The 20,576-nt window shown below is 36.5% G+C and overlaps 1 protein-coding gene across 7 annotated transcripts in view; it reads left to right on the forward strand.

Annotated features, from left to right (window-relative positions):
• Positions 1-20,576, forward strand: part of Nav3 (neuron navigator 3) — an 838,810-nt gene that overhangs the window by 437,300 nt on the left and 380,934 nt on the right. For 4 of the 7 annotated variants that reach the window (XM_029555554.1, XM_029555556.1, XM_029555560.1 and 1 more), the window contains exon 1: positions 6,041-6,283. The exons of 1 other annotated variant lie outside the window; for it this stretch is intronic. In XM_029555554.1, the coding sequence (XP_029411414.1) occupies positions 6,041-6,283 (243 nt within the window). Of the gene's footprint in view, positions 1-6,040; positions 6,284-20,576 lie in introns of those variants that run through there. 2 more of the 7 variants (XM_029555575.1, XM_029555578.1) reach the window with 1 other exon arrangement.

Raw genomic sequence — 20,576 nt, forward strand, 5'->3', positions numbered from 1 at the left:
GATCTTCCTTAGCTGAGGACAGCTTCTAACTTGTATGTAACTTGAACTCCTGTCCACTACCTCCTAAGTTCTGGGATTATAGGTATATGCCACCACAACTGACTCTGAGTGACTCTTTTGCCTCTTAGCAATCAAAATGATAAAATTATTTAAGAGTGAATGAGATGAAAGATCTAGATGCATAGTAAATTTTCTAAAGTTAGTTTGGTTTCTGTTGGTTTGCCCTTGGTTGATTTTTTGGTGGTTGACATTATTTCATAGATAATGGCTATAATTTTCAAATCAATATTTCAATCATAATGGAATTCTGTTGCCTAGCATGTTAAAAGCCTTTCAAAGGAAAAACCAAGAAAACATTTTTGAATGTAAACCTTTATTTCCCATTGTGATCATTCCCAGAGTTCCAGAGTGTTCTGCTCCAACATCTTTCTCCAAAATGCCTATTAGCTCATTTTCGGTTGGTAAAGAGGTTAATTATGCTTGCATAATGTAGACGCTATATGGCTATGTGAAGCCACATAAAGCCATGCCTGTCCTTCCAATAATTTGTTCTGGGTTAACAAAGGCAAAATAGTCAGCATAGAATGTTTGATGGGAAAGATAAAAATCATCTCAAATGTTATATAGTGAGCAGGGACTTTTGGACTCAGAGTTAAGAATACTAAAGTCAATAATATCAAGTAGAAACACAAGTCCCTCAGCATCAGGTGTACCTCCAGCGTTTTTTAAGCTTTTATACATTTGCAAGTCCTTGTCCACATTTCAGCGGCAAGCTCCTTGGCTCAGTGTTTGCCTTCCCACTGGACTTATCCCACAATTTCTAATTAAAGTGTTGCCAGCTTTTTACTCAATTGCTTTCTTTTTTGATAAAACAATTCTTCACTGACCTGTGTCCTTGGGTGGTCCAATTATCTTCCAAGGTACCAACAATAATTTTACTAGTGACCTGCAATGAAAATTGCATGTATTTTGAGTGACGGTCTCCTTAGAATGCGTTTTTCCCACTTGTCCTCATACTTTAGTTGTGCTACCTTATTTGCAGTGTGAAGACTATAGGTATATTTCATGTTATATAAGTTTAGTTACATTTTAGGAACATGAACAGCTTCTGATTCTGTAACATATAGTCTCTGGACCTCACAGTGTGTTGAATGTTTTGTAATTTAAAATGATTTCTCAGAGATATCACTTTGTTTTTCTATCACATCTAGTACTGTATTTGTTTCTTATGATCTCATTCTATAAAGTCCAAGTTTTGTTTAGAAATGGAAAATGAATGTATTGATAACCAGAATTAGACCAGTTAGGCCTTAACATATATGACAGAATACATGAAATCTGGTGAAGGAGAGCTACGAGGGATGTGGATGGGGGAGGGGATCTAAATATGATTAAGATTAATTGTATGAAATGTACAAAACTTCAATAAAAATATTCATTGAAAAAAGTTCCTTGGGGCTGGAGAGATGGCTCAGTGCTCAGGAGTACCAGCTTCTCTTACAGAGGACTCAAGTTCGATTCCCAGCACCCACATGGCAACTAACAACCCTTCCTAACTCCAGTTTCAGGGAATCCAACACCCTCTTCTGACCTCTGTGTACATTACATGACACAGGTGCACCTACCTACATGCAGGCACTACACTCATACACATAAAATAAATAAAAATGATAAGTAAAATATTTTTTAAAAAGTTCCTTTTCTAAAGTCTGCAAGAATATGAACTTGCCTTCAAATTTCTTCTATGCTGCATCAGCAAGTACATACACATTTTGCTTTACCTATTTGCTCTTTTATCTATAAATTGCTTCTTATTAAGGATAATGATTTATGGTGCTAAAATAATAGGCCAAAGAATATCACTCTGTAGAAATTCAATGAGTTGTCAAAGAATAAAGTTAAATTAAGGACATAGCAACATTATGTATCATATATTCAGCTGTCTAGTAACAGTATTGTTTCTTTCCTATAGAAAGATATTTGATGTATGGTAGTAATTCTGATTATGATAATTTCCATTGTTAAAGTATATGATTCTTATAAGTATTCAATGATTTCTCTTGGAACTTTGTAGAATTTCTAACTCTGATTATGTTTTATGAATATAGTATGAATTTTCTAAATAAGTAAGAAATTAGGAGTAAGCCTATATCACACCCTCTCCTTCCAAGTCTCAGAGATCATTGTAGAAGAGGAATTGGAAAGATTATAGGAGCCAGAGGTGGTAGATCATTATTAGGAAGCAGTGTTTTCCAGACAACAGTGCATTTGCATATATGAATGTACAGCAATTGTGACAAAATACACAAGACTTACATAAGCTTAAGCCAGACAAATTCCAGCATAGATAAGGGGAGGAGGCAAGAAACTCCAACTGTATCTGAGGAACTGTTGGCAATTAACAGCTACTCTAAATGGGAAAGTCAGTTTTCTTTAAGGACATTGTGCTGATAAGCTGTCTTAGACCCACACTGACAGACAAGTATTTGGGGAAACAAATTAGATTCAATAGGGCTTAAAAAAATAATATGGAGGATGTGAAGTAGAGGAGGATAGATAGGAATGTGGAAGTGGAGATGGGGAGGTGATCTGAGTTTGGTTAAAATACATTGTATGAAGTTCTCAGATAATTAATAAAAATATATTTTTTAACAAACAAGAATCTCAGGCAAGTTTGAGACTAAGTCATAGGATGTGGACATTTGCTCTAAAAGTCTATTTTTTTCCTCTTTGGATAAAATTTTTCATAGTAACATTGAAAATTGACATGAAAACTAATCAAAATGGGAAAAATAAATTCTTTAAGAGTTAACCCTTCTGTTGTGATGTCTGTTGTTTGTCATGGACACACCAAAGAATCCTAAAGCAATATGAGCCCTTCCTATATTTATTGGTTGATCATAAGAACTGAAGGATAAGACCTTATTGCTAAAGATATCACAAATCTGGATTGTAAGATATGGAGAAATGAAGCTGGAACTGAGCTAGAAACTTCTTCCTTTTTGGCTAGCTTTCATAGTACCTGAAGGTGCTAAGTGAGAGAAAAGGGGTTAAGGCCCCATTCATTGAACAGCTCTATGAACTGCACTACTAACCGGCAAAGCAAGACACACTCGAATGTACAATAGTGAAATGACTGTTATTGGGATAGCAGCTTCTTTCTGATTAAATCTGAAGCTGCTTCAGAAGAGCGAATCCACGCCTGGTTCTGTAAACTTAGTCAAAACTGCATTTCTGATGAGATCATAGGCCCTAGAGGAAACTTACTACTGCTGTTTAGGTAAATTGACATAGCATCAAACTCCCTTCTATATGTCTATGTTTATACCCATACACAAGCGGGCATAATTTGTCTCTCAGGCTTATTTTCTTTACAGTGAATGGTACCTATGGCTCCAAGAATAAGTGATGGGTGAAGGTTCATCCCTACACAAGACATTTATACTGCTCCCCCTAAGACTCAGGGAGCATAACGAAAGAGGCAGAAAAAAATATGAGCCAGAAGATAAGAAGGAAGGGCTGCAGAATGCCATCTTCTAGGCATGACACAGGCATTGATATCATGAACTCAAGTAGCTGTCATTGCCTACAATAAGTCTATAGTAGAATCTCCCCTCAACAGTCAGGTATAACTGAAGGAGTGGCTGAAATGACACTCACCCTCAGCGTTGAACTATTGGCTACCAATAGTTTCTGGGAGAGGGGAATTCATTGCCTTTAGTTACGTACCTTTTGGGCCTGCACAAGACTGGCCCATCAATAGTCAGTCATGGATAGGGGAGGAGCCCTATCCCTCCTTGATGAACTGTTGGCTACTGACAGATTCTGGGATTGGGGCATTATTGTCTTCATTTGTGTACCCACTTCGGAGCCTACTTGGGTGCAGTGGATAATTCTGAACGTATAGTCACACCGAGGGCTCTGGTTAAAATCAGTGGCACACAAAACAAAACAAAAAGACATGAATGTGTTACCTTGTTAGGTAAATGGGATGGGGGCTTTTGATAGAGATGGGAAGTAGATAGGAGATGGTGGGGAGTAATCAGAATGTGTTGTATACAAGTATGAACTTGCCAACAAATTTAACTAGAGAAATAGAAACATGAGAGCTATGAAGTAAAGTTCCTCTTATTGTTCAAAAACAGCTACTATCAACCCCAATACTGCCCATACATACATGGCATTTTGTTTCAATGATGCAGGAATTTTTCTGTGTACACACTGTACTCAGGACGAGTACATTACATATTTTCTTAAATACTGCTCATGACATATTTGAGCCAAAATGGATGCTGATAATGATTTAATAAAAAAATTATAAATTGGATCAGTATCATTCACTGATCCAATATATATTTGGTTATGGACTCAGACAGTAGCTCTAGAACAATTTTATTGAAATTTGTGGGGAAAACAACAGGAGGCAAGCTTAAAATCCTGGTTGTTGTCAGGAGGAAGGGAGATGAAGAAAACAAATCATGCCATTTAAGTTAGGCGTGGAGGTTAGGGAGCAATGAGAAAGCCCAGTATCAAGGAAGGAGGCTTAGGAGTGAGGAACTAAAGAGCTGAGTTCAGGCGTACCTGATCCCAGGTTTTTGTGTTCCAGGGCAAAGGACTGCACCAGGGGCACATGGTTAGAAATAAACAGAGAGAGGCTAGTAAGGGAAAAACATCCCCAAGAATGAGAGTGGGCTAGTGGTCTGAGGAGGGAGTCCCTTTATAGGGCATGGACATAACACCCACCTCTTCAATTTGTAGGGGCTTTTCTTTTCATACTGTGTTCCTTAGGTGAAGCCTGGGTAGGGCCGATGTCCAGCCTTCCTCTGAAAACTGCCTTCTTTCTTATGTTAATCTTGATGTTTCAGTCTCTAGTTTCCAGTCTCTGGACACATTTTTGCAAAATGAAGGTTAAGTGTGTGTGTATTTCAAGTGATTCTAGGAATTACTTATGATAATGCGTGAAGTACTTAGCCAAATACCTAACAGCTATGCTGGACTTTCATGAACCAGGAACATGAACACTTTCAGCATTATTGCATTTAGAAATTACTGTGCTGTAGTGCCCTGCTTCCTGTGTTTACTGCAGTTCATAACCTAAGCAAGCACGGTCTGCAGCCCATCCAGCTGTTTTAGGTGGTTGCACTGTTATACAAGTTTAACCCAATTTCATGGGACTAGACAGAGTGAACACCGTGGCTCCTGGCTGTCAGGAGTGAAAAATAGCTGGAAATTAGACAAACAGCTTCATTGCTGAAATTGTTTCCGGGCTAAAAGTTCTCCCAACAGCTGTTTGTTTTGGCCATTGATCTGCCCGTTCCCTTTTTCTTTCTTTCTTTCCTTCTTTCTTTCTTTCCTTCTTTCTTTCTTTCCTTCCTTCTTTCTTTCTTTCTTTCTTTCTTTCTTTCTTTCTTTCTTTCTTTCTTCTTTCTCTTTCTTTCGCTAGGGAAATACGATCTTCTTTAAATAGAGAATGCAAGTTCATCATTTCTGAAGTCAGGAAGAGCTCCTGTGCTTCCACTCTCGTGGTCTTTTGGCTTCCTTGATGCTTGAACTGAATAGGTTTCTCTCTCTCTCTCTCTCTCTCTCTCTCTCTCTCTCTCTCTCTCTCTCTCTCTCTCCTCCTTCTCTCATCTCCCTCCCCTATTATAAATCCCAAAGCTCAAACTCATTCTTTTGTAGTGAGAAGAAAACACAAATCTCCTTAAGCCTAGAGAAAGTTTTGTTTGGTAGCATTTATCTTTAAGATACTAACTTGCTGAACAGAAAGAAAAAGGTGGGTGGGGGAATGAATATGAGAATCTGAGTTAGCAAGAAAGGCAGATACTAACTAAAGATGAAAGGAAGTTTTTCCTCTTCCTGAAAGTTAAATTGAAAGTTATTAGAGTTTTTTTCTCTCCCCCCCCCCCTTTTTTTTGTTTAAAATCTAGATGACTGCTAGTTTTGTTTAAAGTATTTGTTCTGGAAATACTAAAGCTGGAGTCTACAAGACTGAGGTTAGGAGCATTTTCTTTGGCAGCCAGAAGATACTTTTATAGAAGCCATGCCTGTACTTGGGGTTGCCTCGAAACTGAGACAGCCAGCTGTTGGGTCAAAGCCTGTTCATGCTGCTCTTCCGATACCAAATCTTGGCAATAGGGTGTCACAGCACTGTTCTTCTAGAACTTTGGAACTTACTACAACTGAGAGCTCAATGCTTTCTTGTCAACTCACAGTAAAATCAACCTGTGAGTGTGGAGAGAAGAAACTCCTGCAAAGAAAAGCCACGGAAAAAGAAGACAGTAAGGTTAGTAGCTAAAGGTCATGTCAAACTTACATAGCTCAAAGGAAAATTTCCTTTCAGGTAGACCATACACATTGTGAAATGGGAACTCTTAAAGGGATACCAGTATAAATAAGGAGGTAGAATTACAGAAATATTGAATATTTAATTTATATACAAGCTGTACTTTAGCTTATAGTTGTCATGAATAAAATTCTAAATATGTATCTATGGCGATCAGTATTCTTACTAATTAAGTGCTTGATTACTTATTGATAGAGTTGCTCTCCTAGATACCACTCTGTCATGGACATTCATCACCAGTCAAAAATATAAGAATAATTGGACCCAGTACATGTAAAAAAAATTCTTTTTAAAATTCTATGCAGATACTATCACTTTATGTCATTTGCACTGTGTGAATATTTGTATGCTAAGCTGCTTTAATTCATTGTAATGTGAAAAAAATGAAGTATTTTCTTTCTTATTGTACATGTCTCTGCATTTTTGCAAATCTTGCAAATTGAAGCCCTACTGTTTTACTTATTACCGACATCTTCTGGTTATTTAATTTTGGATATTTGTGAGTAATAGCTCTTAGCTATTAGTTGCTGAGACTTCACCAATTGTTTGTTCCAGATGCAGAGTGCTAGCACAACTTGTTGCTGAGACCCTTTTCTGGGAATGCATCTCTGTCTTTGTAAGCATCACTTTGCCATGCAGCATTAACTGTGATACAATACTTCCCAGAGCTGCCCAAGCTCGTCATCCTCATCCTGACTTCTTAGGAAATGTTTTCATTTTGCCTATATTCAAATATAAGTTAAAAATAATCAGGATGAGACCGTATAGAGAAACAAGCTCTATAAGTGAAAAGGAAAGACGCTGCATTTATCTGGAATGTCCACTTGATCTGTCTTCACCTGCTGTTCAGGTTTTTAAACTTGGTCAGAATGTAACATCATTCATAAAGTCTGTGCTTGTTACCCTCATTTCCTTTCTTGTGATTCTTTGTCAGTAGAAATAGCTACAGTGTCTGTATTTGTTATTCTTTGCTTAATTATGTACATAATACATGATATTTCTGTTTCAACAATGTGAAAATATGTGATGATGAGGCTTATATTCATTCTGTGCTTTAGTTCCTTCACATCTACCCCCTAATATTTCACATATAATAGTATTAAACAACAATTTCATGAAGAACTATATCTAAGAATAAGTGATTCAGAGAATGAATTAAAAAACTGGTAAGACTTTGTTAAGATTATCTCTTTTTGTCATTTCATGTATATGAAAAGGCGGTTTTAAATGGAATATTTTTAAAGTTCTTTTAAAAAATATTTTACTTGTTATTTTTATTTTATGTATATGAATGTATTGCTTGCATGCACCCATGTTGTGTAATGTCCATGGATATCAGAAGAGGATAGGATCCCCTGGAAATGGAATTATAGATGATTGTTAGCCACCATGTGGATGCTGGGAGCTGAACTCGGGTCCTAGGTTCTTCCTCCGCAAGAGCAGCCAGTGATCTTAACCACTGAGTCATCTCTCTAGCCCCTTAAAGTTCTTGTAATTATAGCAAAGAATTATCTAAGTAAGAAAATCAATTAAAAGAAAACGTTTTATTATAGGCTTACAATTCTCAGTGCAATGTGAATAATTCATAAAGTCAGAGAACTGTAAATTGTTAATAGGTCACAAAATGTCTAACTTTATGCAAATAATTAAAAGTGATTGCCATACAGCTGACTTTACTTTTGTGCTCACATAATTACTTGTCTGGAGTCACTGGAAAATTAGATAACTAGATACATAGATAAATATAGGATAAATTATAGATATATGGTGAGTAGATATTAGATGATGTATGATGATAGACAATAGAGATCAATAGATCAAGATAGATAGATGATAGATAGATAGATAGATAGATGATAGATAGATGATAGATAGATAGATGATAGATAGATAGATTATAGAATTATTCTATATGACTGTCACCTTAGTAGGTCTGTTCAGACTCCTACTTTGTTAAATGGTCTTTGTTTGAGAGTTGCCTACTAATGCTACTATTTTCAATTGAATTTTGGTTAATCACTTTGGTCATCGACTGGTAATCAAATGTCTGATTTTCCAATAGGCCTTTATAGCAAGCAAATTTATATTTATGTTTATAGGAAATATTCTAGCATTCCTCTCATTAGGTTTAAATATTTCAAACAAAAAAGGTTGCTTTGTCAGCATTTTGGAATATCTCTATGTATTATGAGGAAATATATTTTAAATTTTAACTTTAAGCACTCAGGAGAGTAATAGAAATGATCAAGGTAATTATAGTAAAGAGATTAAACCTGGATGAATATAGAAGAAAACTCAACATTCCACTAGTATGGACAATAGGAAAGTTTATTTCTCATTCAAGAAAGGAAATTTAAAGATACCCAGAAGTCTGTGGCTGATAGGGTGAGGTCAGGACATTGTCAGAGAACTAGGCCTTCTCTGCTTCAACTACCACAATCTATTAGTAGCTCCTTTCTCACAGTTTTCAATGGAATGTGACACTCCATTCTATTAAAAGACATATGCCATTTCATTGAATATTCTTTGGAGTCCCGTTGGCCTACATATATTTTCAAGGCCTTACCTAGTGGCAGTAGAAACTGGAAAAGTTAGTGTTTATTCTAAACAGCTATGTGCCCATCTAAAAATTATGGGTTCTATTTCTAAGAGAAAAGAGAGAGACTATGGGTAGTAACTACGATAAATGACTGTCATTAAAAAACACTTATGTGGAGTAAGCATCTACTCATTGCCCAGAGTTTTGTGATATGGTTTGAGAGAACAAACTTCTGAGAATGTCAGAAATGCCTTCAGCCCAGCATTCTTTGTTATGTTCTTGTTTTGCCTTAAAGCACATGGTATCAATCCTGCCATCTAATCTTGAACTCTTAATGTCTGATTGTTGACTTTGCCATCTGACATCTCATACCTTGCTAGATGTTAGAGATTTCATTTCTGTGTTGTAGTTTGAATTTATCCCTATCTATACATCCTTATCCACGGGCCTTTAGTTTTCTATCAATTATTATAATTATTCCAAATCCCTTTCTTCCTGTGAGTCTTCATCAACCCTTGAACATATTCCGCATGCTTCTTAATCCAACAAGCAACCAAAAAGTTGTTTCTCATGTGTTGTAAGTTCTTTATTCAGGCTATGTAGACACATATTTGTAATTTATAAATTAAGTCTACCCAGCTGCTCTTTCTCAGGTGTCTTCTGCCTGGGTGTCCCACACTCTTCAGATTATTTAGTTACATCATCATGCAAATAATATTAGTTTTAGACTCCATACCATAAACAGTTGGAAAATGTACCATAAAAATGCTAAGGGCTAATGTTTTCCTTCAATAGATTTTGATCTGATGTCTTACTTAACTTGTGTTTTCTAAACTCCTCATATACATTTGTTTTTTGTTTGTTTGTTCTGGTTTTTTGTTTGTTTTTCACTCTTCCTGGATTCTTACTTAAAACAACTAATAGGATGTAACTTTGTAGCTTTAAAATGTTTGCTTGAGACTCCTGATGTTAATTAAAGCAAGAAGATGATGTTTATGCCTGCTCAACAGACTCATACCATCAAGTATTAGGCATCCATGCTCATCAGAGTCAATTGGTTGGGCTTACCACTGACAACTCTTCCCTGGCCATTACCCCTTACCCGGTGTTGGTCTAGTGCTCTTCTGAATTTCCTCCTTCCCAGTTCTTTATACTTCTTAGCCCATTCAGCCCTTTCCTCTGGGATTACCCACAATTCTTCACCTGTTCTGTCGTGTAAGCACAGCACACTAATCAATTGTACCACTGGAGCTCCCATAATTATTCTTTAGACTATGATCAATATCAGTTTTGTTTGTTAATACTTACCATGTACTCTGTAGGAAATTTTTCTTTTATTCTCGTAATACTAAAAAAGAAGATATTATTATCCATATTTACACAGAAATAAACTGAGACTTAGAGGAGGAGGAGCTCTCCTAAGGTGAGACCTGTAACAAGCACCAAAATCTAGGTAGTTTTGATGAACCTTTTGTTCCTCTATTACTTTATATTCTCTTTCCACTAAACAATTTCAGTATTTTTTTCTAGGTTTACCGTATATGACAAATCTCACCCACTCACTCCTTACAACTAATTCCAAATGTCAAAGAAACCATTAAATGCACATGGTGGAGATAAAAATAAAAGAGAGTTTATATTCAATTGAGGAGATCTAGAGATAAGTCCTGAAAGAGTGAGGGCCTATACTAAAGATTTTTTTTTGCTCGATTTCCCTCCTCTATGAGTTCTAAGGATGATTAGAGTAGGAATTGTTTCTTTATTATGTGTTCACAAAGAACTTAATGAATAGCTTGTAAGTAAACTACACGCAAGCATTATTTATTAGGAGTGACTTCATTTAGTTAGTTCTTTTAAGCTTTAGTACAAGCATATTGAGCATTTTCTCACCACGTCCACCTTTCTATCCTATAGTCACCATTTTAGTTTATGTTTTTTTAGACCAGGCCTCACTCGGCAGCCAGGACAGCCTAGATCACACTGTGCACAGCAAACTGTCCTCATACTCAGCAATCATCTTTGTTTAACCACCCAAATGCTGAGATTACATGTATGAGCTGTCATGTCTGGCTTCCTACATTTAAAGTAAATTAACAGGCAGGCAAATACATTGAATGAATCCTATTACTAATAAGTTCAGTTGTTTTATATACTTGTAAGCCAGTAAAAAATCCTCTATTAATGGAACATGCATTAAAAAATTGAAGTTTTTGATGATCAGTGGGAAAGTAGGACTTGGATATGGAGGCGGGAAGCATTTAATGAGGAAAGGGATGTGCACAAGAATGCTTAGTGAACAAAACATTATAATTGAAGGATGATATTTGTGGAGGGTAGCAGGCTTGGTTTGGTGGAGACTAAGCTCATTAAATAGACAATGGAGAAGTTTCTTATGTGACAATGAGACAAAATTACCATGGTAGTGATATTTAGTAGAAATCATTGCTGAGATTGTCTAATGTTAATTAATATAGAGAGAGTTTTGTTATGTGCCAGATAGTGAACCAAGTGCTTCATGGAGTGGTATTTAGTCCTCACTCTGACTAGATAATATACGCATTATTATTGCCCTAGCAAATTACCCACCTCTTTCCCAATGCTGAAGTGTGTTAGAATAAGGTTCAAAATAAGGGTGTGTGGTTGTGAAACATGTTACTTTTAAAAAATTATTTACTTATTTATTTTAAATATTTTTTATTTTACGTGTATGATGTATTGCCTGCATATGGGTAGGTGCACCCATGTTGTGCAATGCCTGTGGAGGGAGGTCAGAAGAGGATGTGGATCCTCTGGAACTGGAGTTAGGGAGGGCTGTTATCAAACCCGTGCCCTCTGCAAGATCTGCCAATGCTCTGAACTGCTGGGCCAGCTCTCCAGCCCCTTATTTATGTGTGTGAGATTTTTTTGTTGTTGTTTTGTTTGTTTTTTGTTTGCATGTATGTAAGGACACTCAGAGACTCAGAGATCAGAGGAGGACATTGGATCCACTGGAACTGGAGTTATGAGCAGTTGTTAGCTTCCACAGGGAACAAAACTCAGGTCATTTGCTAAAGCAGCCATGCTCTTAACTGATGATTCATCTGAACAGCCATGCAACAAGTTAATACTTAGGCAACTAACTAAATGCCAAAGTCTTCTGGTGAGATCAAGTTGTGTAAAGGAGGGCAATTGTTAGACTTGATTTCTATGTAGAATGTAGGACATATTTAAGTATTAATTTGCCTTTGTAGGAATTGTAAATAAATCACCGTTTATTTCTAAGTATCTAGAATTATCAAGAGAAGACAATTAAGTTGACACATGGCCTCTACTGAATTGTATGAGAAAGAGAAATGAATAAAAGTAGCCCCAGGATAGAAATATAGCAGCAGATGTCAAGATTCCTGGCTCTGGTCTCCAGCTGTTTCCTTTTGGAGAGGTAGCCTGAGCACTGAGGACTGTCAGCACTCCTGTTGGCTTGCTCATGGGGTAGCATTGCCAGAGCTGGCCCAGCCTGCAGCTGCACAGGTCAGCTCCTAGATGATTCTGCCCTGTTTGCCTGTTTCTGCTACACTTGCACACTTTCTTATTTGTTTTTAAAGAAAGTTGATTATTCTTTTTTTCTAGTAATAGCTCTTCCTCTGAGTGTCACAGTTAAGCTGTTAGGGATGTTTCAATTGGTTTTTGTCTTTGTAGTGGTACTCAAATATGAATCCTATAATGATGCTTGGCTTGTAACATTTTCTGTACTGGGTAAAGATTCAGTTTTCATTAGTTTTTGCTTTTCAGTATCATAACTATCTTTCACTAAAAATTTAACAACTAAATATATTATTTATGGAAACATGAAATCAATAAATATGTCATTCATTTTTCAGCCATGTGTTTACATTATGATATATTACATCATCAGTAACTACCCATAACCAATTTCTGACCTGCTACATGTGTGCCAAAAACTTTGAGAAAACATTGTATTAGGAGTCCAAATATATGAATCAAACCCATGCCCAGTCCTAAAAGCATAAATCATTCAATATTTATATCTCCAAAAGCTGAAGTGAAGTAAGAATAATAATTCCTGAAAAAAGTTTTCTAGTCCACCAAGCTTCTACCTCTGGAGTGTCTGCATTTACAGGCCTGTGTACCACCTCCACCACTTCGTATTAAGGGGTACTGGGGATTGAAACTAGGGCCTCTTGTATGCTAGGCTGGCCTTCTACTCAGTGAGCTGCATAATCAGCATGATAAAATGTTTCTAAAGGTATGATTTTTATTATTTTCTTTTATCCCTGCCTCATTCCTCTGATTTTGTTTCATTTTCTTTAATCTTGTTTCTGTAATTTTTTCAATGTCTCACTGTCCAGTTGGTTCTTTGGACCATGGTTTTGTTTTAACCATGGTACCAATGACACTAGGACCTAATAAGTCAGTGTCAAAATAGAGGAAGAGACCATTCTGAGCATTGTAGGATATTTTGAAGCATTTCTACCTACCTCCACTGTACAAATCATTGTCATTCTCCAGTTATGCCAACCAAAAATGTTTTCAGACACTGTGCAATATTGGAGGGAAAGACAGTGTCAAACGAATCAAAGAAGTTCTCATAATCTTGTCATCTTGATATGTCATGAGTACTTAAAAAGATAGTAATAGGAGGATAGAGTTATCGCCTTACTCCTAATTTACCGAATGAGTTGACATCTCCAGATATCAAGATATTTCTTCAAAGAGTAGTTTATGGTCATTGCCATTGTGCCAAGCTCTGCCCTTGAATTGCACTTTATCTAACTTCTGTTCTCTTTTCGTAGAGGTTACTAATGGTCTCTGAGAAAATTCACTTTCTTGGAAAACATTTATCCTCTTGTCTTCATCTTATTTTCAGGATTTGAAATCTGATGGACACAATATTCTTTCTGGAATGTTCTAGAAAATGATATTGGCAGATACATCTTTTCTAGAAAATGATGTTGGCAAATAAATCTATACTTAAGTCTCATTTTTTTTTAAATGAACACAATAATATGTATCAGCTCATAAGGTTTTTGTGAGGACTAAAGATGGTACCAAATATAAATTATCAGTCAATAGAAATTACATAATTGATCAACATTTATCAAATATATAATTCTATAAAGCTTATTATTTAATATAAAAAGATAATACTGTAGGACAGAGGATGCATCAATTATTTCTTCATTTATGGTAAAAATAATGCTTCAAGTATGTCCTGAGGAATGAGTTTTATTTGGCCAGCTAAACATGGAATAAAAGAGCATTTTAGACAGAATAACACGTACGAAGGTGTGAACTAACATGCTATTTTTTTTTTTATAAAACTAAAGCTTATTACCGAATTATAACAACTAGAATGTAAGCAAGAAAGATAGGGTGATTTGAGATAGTGGGAAGGTGGCATTGAGTGCCACAGCAGTGGTTTTGAACCTATGCTGTACAAGAGGGAGGAGGTTACTGAGTATCAAAGCCACATGTACAAGTGTCATTACAGAAACATGACCATAATGTGAAACATGGAAAAATTCAGAGTAGAAGGAGGGTGAAAGTTTAGAATGCAGAAGTGAAGGAGGATGTGAAGGGATATACATTTTATTTCAGTGCCAAGTTCAAGAAAAATCAGAAATGTAGTAAAAGAAGCTAATGAATGTTTGAATTCACTGACTTGTTATCAGCTAGCCACAAAATCCTTTCTTATAGATTAAATACCATTTCTTCACAGAAAAATGCACAGTTATATCCAGGCGTGATGTCACACTCCTTTAATCCCAGCACTCAGGAGGCAGAAGCAGGCGGATCTCTGTGAGTTTGAGGCCAGCATGGTCTCCATTAGCGAATCCAGGCCAGCTGTGGCTACAGGGAGACCTTGTCTCAAAAAGACCAAAAAAAAAAAAAGCACAGTGTAGGGGCTGGTTACATGGTTCAGCAGTTAAGGGCACTGGCTGCTCTTGCAGAGAACCCAAGTTAGGTTCCCAGCACCCACATGGTGGCTAACAACCATCAGTAAATCTAGTTCTAGGGAATTCGAGGACCTCTTCTGACCTCTGTGGCCATTGCATGACATGGGTGCACTTACATGCATACAGGGAATACACTCATACACATAAAATAATAATAAATAAAATATTTTAAATGCACAGTTTAGTTGGAAATGATAATTTCAAACTTGTCTAGTAGTAATTAAAAGTAATGATAATTCCTAACATGGTTAGTACCTATTGAATGTTGGATGCTATACTCATAAAATATAATATTAATACAACTAACTAGAGACTGAGGTCAAAGAGTCTAAAGTAGACCTCGAAGTTCAATCTAGTTCTCTCTGACTCTTACATCCTTACTCTTCCCTGCCTCCCTCTCTGATTTTCCTTCACAACAGTGTGTGAACAATAGTTAAAAGAAATGTTCCTTTTTACTAATTTTGTGGGGATTGAGCCCTGTGAGATAAGGAGAGAAAGCTATTCATCTGTGTCAGCTAGGAACACTGAATTAATCATCGACAAATTTCACTTTTGAACTCCTCCTCTCTCTTTCTTAATTCCCACTCTTGCTCTTTTTTTAGCAGTCACTGGGGCCTGCTAAAGAAATTTGATATCTGTGGGAGAGTTTGTTAATTGGTTCAATGGCAGAACTTTCCGTCTGCAAATCATGGATCATTTATTAAAGTATTTCAGTTTTGACTGGAACAGAAGTCACCAGATGCAAGTGGTCATGCCCCCAAATTTCCCATTTCAAGTAGAGCAATCCATCTTTTATGGCCTCTTCATAAAAGTAAAGCAAAGACTGAAAAATAAAACAGCAAAGTCAAGATTTTTTTTGCTAAATTTTGATGGTGCAAAACTGAGAATTTGAGATGGTTAGATTCATAGTTATTTGTAATAAAATGTGTTCTAACAAATTTATATATTATCAAAATGACACTGTGATAAATAATGCTAACTTCTTTAATTTGTGAACATCAGGTCTCCAGGGCAGGAATATGTATTACACTCACCTAATGGCCATATATAGCCAAAGATTGACAAGTTTACATAGGATAAACTTGGCTTGGTACCACATTTTTTAGTAAAGTTTTATTTGAACACAGACAATATTTTAATGTTTTATCTGTGGCTCATTTGTGCTATATTACCAAAGATGTATTTATAAAACTAAAATATTTCTTAGGTGATCCATAACAGAAATGGTTTGCAATCATATGTATATGGCAACTCTGGAAATAAGGTACCTACTAGCTTGTCTGACCATCTCACTATAACCAGTCAACCATGAAAAAGAGAAAATAGAAGACAGAACATATGCGTAGGCTTTCCACTTACTACTTGCACTCAATTCTCTGTGTCAGAACTCAGTCATATGACAATACCAGATGACAAGATAGGCTGGACAATATAGTCTAGTTGTGTGAATAGAAATTAAGAAAAAATGGTTTGATAAAGCTTTAGCAAGTTTTAGGTAGCAAAGACATTGGGTTAGCAAGTCAGATTTCAAGATTAGACAAATATTATGATTTAAAAATATTCTAAAATACTCAGAAACATCTTCTAGATTGTCACTAAGTTGTCCTGATTTATCAGGCTAGACATTTAAAAGTAAAACACTGCACAAGAGGAGGACTAAAATTCTGAAAGAATGAAAGAAAAGATTTTGCAGTATATTCAGCTTTTAAAGCATAGATAAGGCACAAAATTCTCATATAAAATGTTCACTATGAGCCCAGTATGGTGGGTGGTACATGCCTTTAATTCCAGTACTCAGCATTCAGAGGAGGTGAATCTCCATGAGATCAAGGCTAGTCTGGCCTATACAGTGAGTTCCAGGACTGCTGGGGCTACTGGGAAATCCATCTCAAAAAAAAAAAAAGTCACTATGGTCTCCACTATGGTCACTTCTCTGGCTGTTTCCTACCATATGATTTTGATGACTGCCTTCTTTTCTTTGGTTCAGACCAGCTGATCCAGACTTACATACAGAAGTAATTCTCTTGGTCCTAAATCTTGCTTCTACTTCTTCCAGCACATTCACTTAAGCATTTTCCTCTTGCTGATCCTAGAAACTCTGTATCAGAGATGTGGTTCAGAAGGGCAAGGGAGTATGAGATCTCAATTCTAAAAGAGAAGTTTAAAGAATGAGGAGTCTTAGTGAGAAGGGGGCCTTTGCTGACTTCTACATAATGACAAGTGGGTGCTTACCCAATTGTATAATGAAGCATTTACTCGGCCTGGAAACACCATGTAACCTCTGTCAGCACACTACAAATCAGTTCCAAGAGATCACTGAATGGGAGAGGGAGAATAGGTCATTGAAAAATCCACCAGCAGTATTGAAAGAGAAAAGTCATCACAAGCATTTGAGAATATGGAAATTACTAAGAATGGTTCAGATAAAACTCTTTGCAATTGTAAAAAGAATTCTAAATGGCAAAATTGGTCTTGGCACTATGTTGTCCAGCATACTGTTTTCTGCTTCTCTCTGACATTTATTGAATGTATGTCATGAAAGCAGAAGGAGAAACTACTTGGAGGGAAGAAGAGGACTAGCAAGAGGTGGAAGGGGTCTGGAGGAGGTCAACAGGGGAGCAGTAATGGTAAATATGGGCGTACAGGTGCTAGAAATGTAACTTAGTAGGTCACTTGCCTAACATATGCAAAACTACAGGTTCCATTTCCAACACAGTGTGGTGATCCGTGCTTGTAATCCCATTCCTTGGGAGGCGAAGACAGGAGGATCAGGTTCAAGGTCATTCTTGGCTATATAGCAAGTTCCAGATCAGCATGACTCTGCCTCAGAAACAAACAAACAAATAAATAAACAGATCATACATATACATATACATATACTTATACATATACATATATATAAAGTTCTCACAACGAAGCCCATTTATTTATATTCTAAAGAAAAGTTAATTTAAAAACTGTAAAGAATATTATTTAATTGTAGGTTCATTCAAGAGAATTTTATCACTTTTTTGTATCTTAAAAAAATAGAGATTAGCCGGGCGTGGTGACACATGCCTGTAGTCCCAGAACTTGGGAGGCAGAGGCAGGTGGATCTTTGTGAGTTCGAGGCCAGTCTGGTCTGCATAGTGGGTTCCAGGACAGCTGGGGCTACAGGGAGACCCTGTCTCAAAAAGACAAAAAAAATTTAGAGATTTCGGGGCTGGATAGACTAGCAGTTAAAAGTGCTTACTGCTCTTGTAGAGGATACTAGTTCAGTTCCCAACAACCACATCACATGGCTCAGAACTGCCTGTAACTCCAGTTGAGCAGAGCCTGCATCCTCTTAGCATCTCTGAGTGTTGCACACTGCTCTCACACTCATGCCCACAAACCTGCACACAGACCTGTACATGTACACATCATTTTGAAACAAACAAGCAAACAAAAATAAACTCTTTTCAAAAATAGACATTATATATTTTCCTTTATTGTCCCTGAATGTTCAGATTTTTACGTTTTCCTTTCTTGCTGTGCCTATTTTAGGCAAATTATTGAATTTCTATAGAATGATATTCTTGCCAAAAATGTTCATGTTATTATTTTTTAATTGTTTCACGTTTCTTTTTTCTTCAAGCCATCTGCTTTTTATAGCCATTTCTTCCTTCCTTTGGCTAGCTTTTTGATATCCACATTGTGTGTTTGTTTCTTCCATTGAACACAGGATCATCATCCTTTCCAAAAATATGTTCACTGAACTCTTTCCCTCAGATTTCAGCTAGACCCATGGTATTCCATAAAAGACTGCCCTTTCAGTAAATATATTTGGACTTACAGTTTCTAGGTCTGCATCATGAATCCTAGGTGTCTTTTCCTGTCTTTGCTTCTATTTAGCCAGTCTGTTGGTCTGTCAGCAGGCATTTTTTGCATATACACAGGGCACTGTGTGTGTGTGTGTATGTTCACATATACTCAGGAGCATATGTATACTAGCTTAATAGATGCATATGCATTTATAGTGCACTTATAGAATAGCTTAACATTAAATGAGTTATAGAAAGTATGCTTGCAACTACTGGAGCTCATTTTTAGGAATTTAGTATGGTTTTTGTGGAAAACTGAGTGTCTCTATAATGCAGATGTCAGAATGACTATACAATTTTCAACAATCATAACCTTTATTTTAAGTTTGTGGTATGCATCTTCTATTTTGAACAGTTTTCCCTTCTCCAGTTGTAACAATTGAAAATATCTCCAGAAAATGCCAGTGGCTGTTACTCATAGACATTGAATTCGACTAGATCTTATTTGAATTTCATACATTTTAAATATATATGTATATATTCTATAAGATTTCACAAATAAATAATATGGGAATGCAAGAAGTACAAAATAAGAAAAGACAAAGCTAGAGAAAAAGTTGAACAATAAAGTAAGTGCTAGAAAATTCTCAGAGTTTGCAGAGGTCCTATATGCCTTTGGCTATGGGCTTTTGAGGTCTGATAATTTAGTGAAGTGATAGCACTTTAATCAATGTCTATCTTAGCCCATTTGTGGGCTATAGCATCACACCACCACAGGTTATTTACAAGTGAGAGAGCTGTATTCATTGTCTGGGACCCTGCAATGACCAACACCAAGGCCTCAGATATTTTGTGTACAGCATACTGTCTCTGTTTCCAAGATGGTATCTATCTTGTTGTTGCATCTTCCTGGGAAAGAGGGAATGAGCCTTCTCACAGAGCAGGACAGAAGAAAAAGAGTCCATTTCTTTTAGTCCCGGCCCAAGGGTCATGCATAAAGGCTATGCTTTCACGAGTTCTTACCTTTGAAAGGCTGGATCTCTTAATAACATGATAATAGTGGCTAAGTTTCAGCATAGAAGTTTTATGAATGCCTTAAGAAGACAGTAGGGTCCAAAGAAGGAGCATGGGCTAGTACTTGTTCAGGAGATTGACATTCTAGATGTGAAACAGATTTTTCATGGGTTCATTTGTATGTAATTCAATCAAAAATTTCATTCCATATTTAATGATACTAATTATTTTTTATTATTTTTATTTTATGTGTATGAATGTATTGCCTACATGTATGTAAGTGCACTTATGTCTACAATGCCAGCAGAGGTCAGAGGAGGGCGAATTCCCTGGAACTGGAGTTAGGACGAGTGTTAGCCTCCATGTGGGTACTGGAAACCAAACCCAGGTCCTTTGCAAGAATAGCTAGTGCTCTTAACCGCTGAACCATCTCTCCAGTCCCTCTATGAGACTAATTTAAAGGTTATTTTCATGCATTGAATATTCTTTGGTGAGGAAGACTATAATCAGATATAATATGTATATATACATATATATGATACATGCAGTGCTTATTCATGTAAACTAAGTATGAAGAGTGCATGCTACATACAGCATAAGGGCAGCAAAGTATAATCAGAGATCACCATACTGCTAGTCAGAAGACCTGATTAGAGTCCTGTTAGTTCGTTAGGCAATTTCCAACATCAGTCTTGGGTCTTGAGTTCAATATAGTGATATCTTTGGTACCATGTGTTTCTCTGTGTCTTCAGCAGCTGTACAGAGAGAAGAGGGATTTTTTTTTTCAAATTCAGGAGCATGCTACCTCTCCATAGTGCAGACAAGATGTGATCTGAGAGAAAGTCCATGCTTAAACAATAGACTATTGTTGGAAAGTTGGGGGGAGTGTAAAGAGGAAGAAAGGATTTTTCTACAACTAAAATTATCAGAGGTATTTGTGTGCA

The sequence above is a fragment of the Nannospalax galili genome, unplaced genomic scaffold (assembly GCF_000622305.1).
Source record: "Nannospalax galili isolate Female #2095 unplaced genomic scaffold, S.galili_v1.0 scaffold390, whole genome shotgun sequence".
Lineage (NCBI taxonomy): Eukaryota > Metazoa > Chordata > Mammalia > Rodentia > Spalacidae > Nannospalax > Nannospalax galili.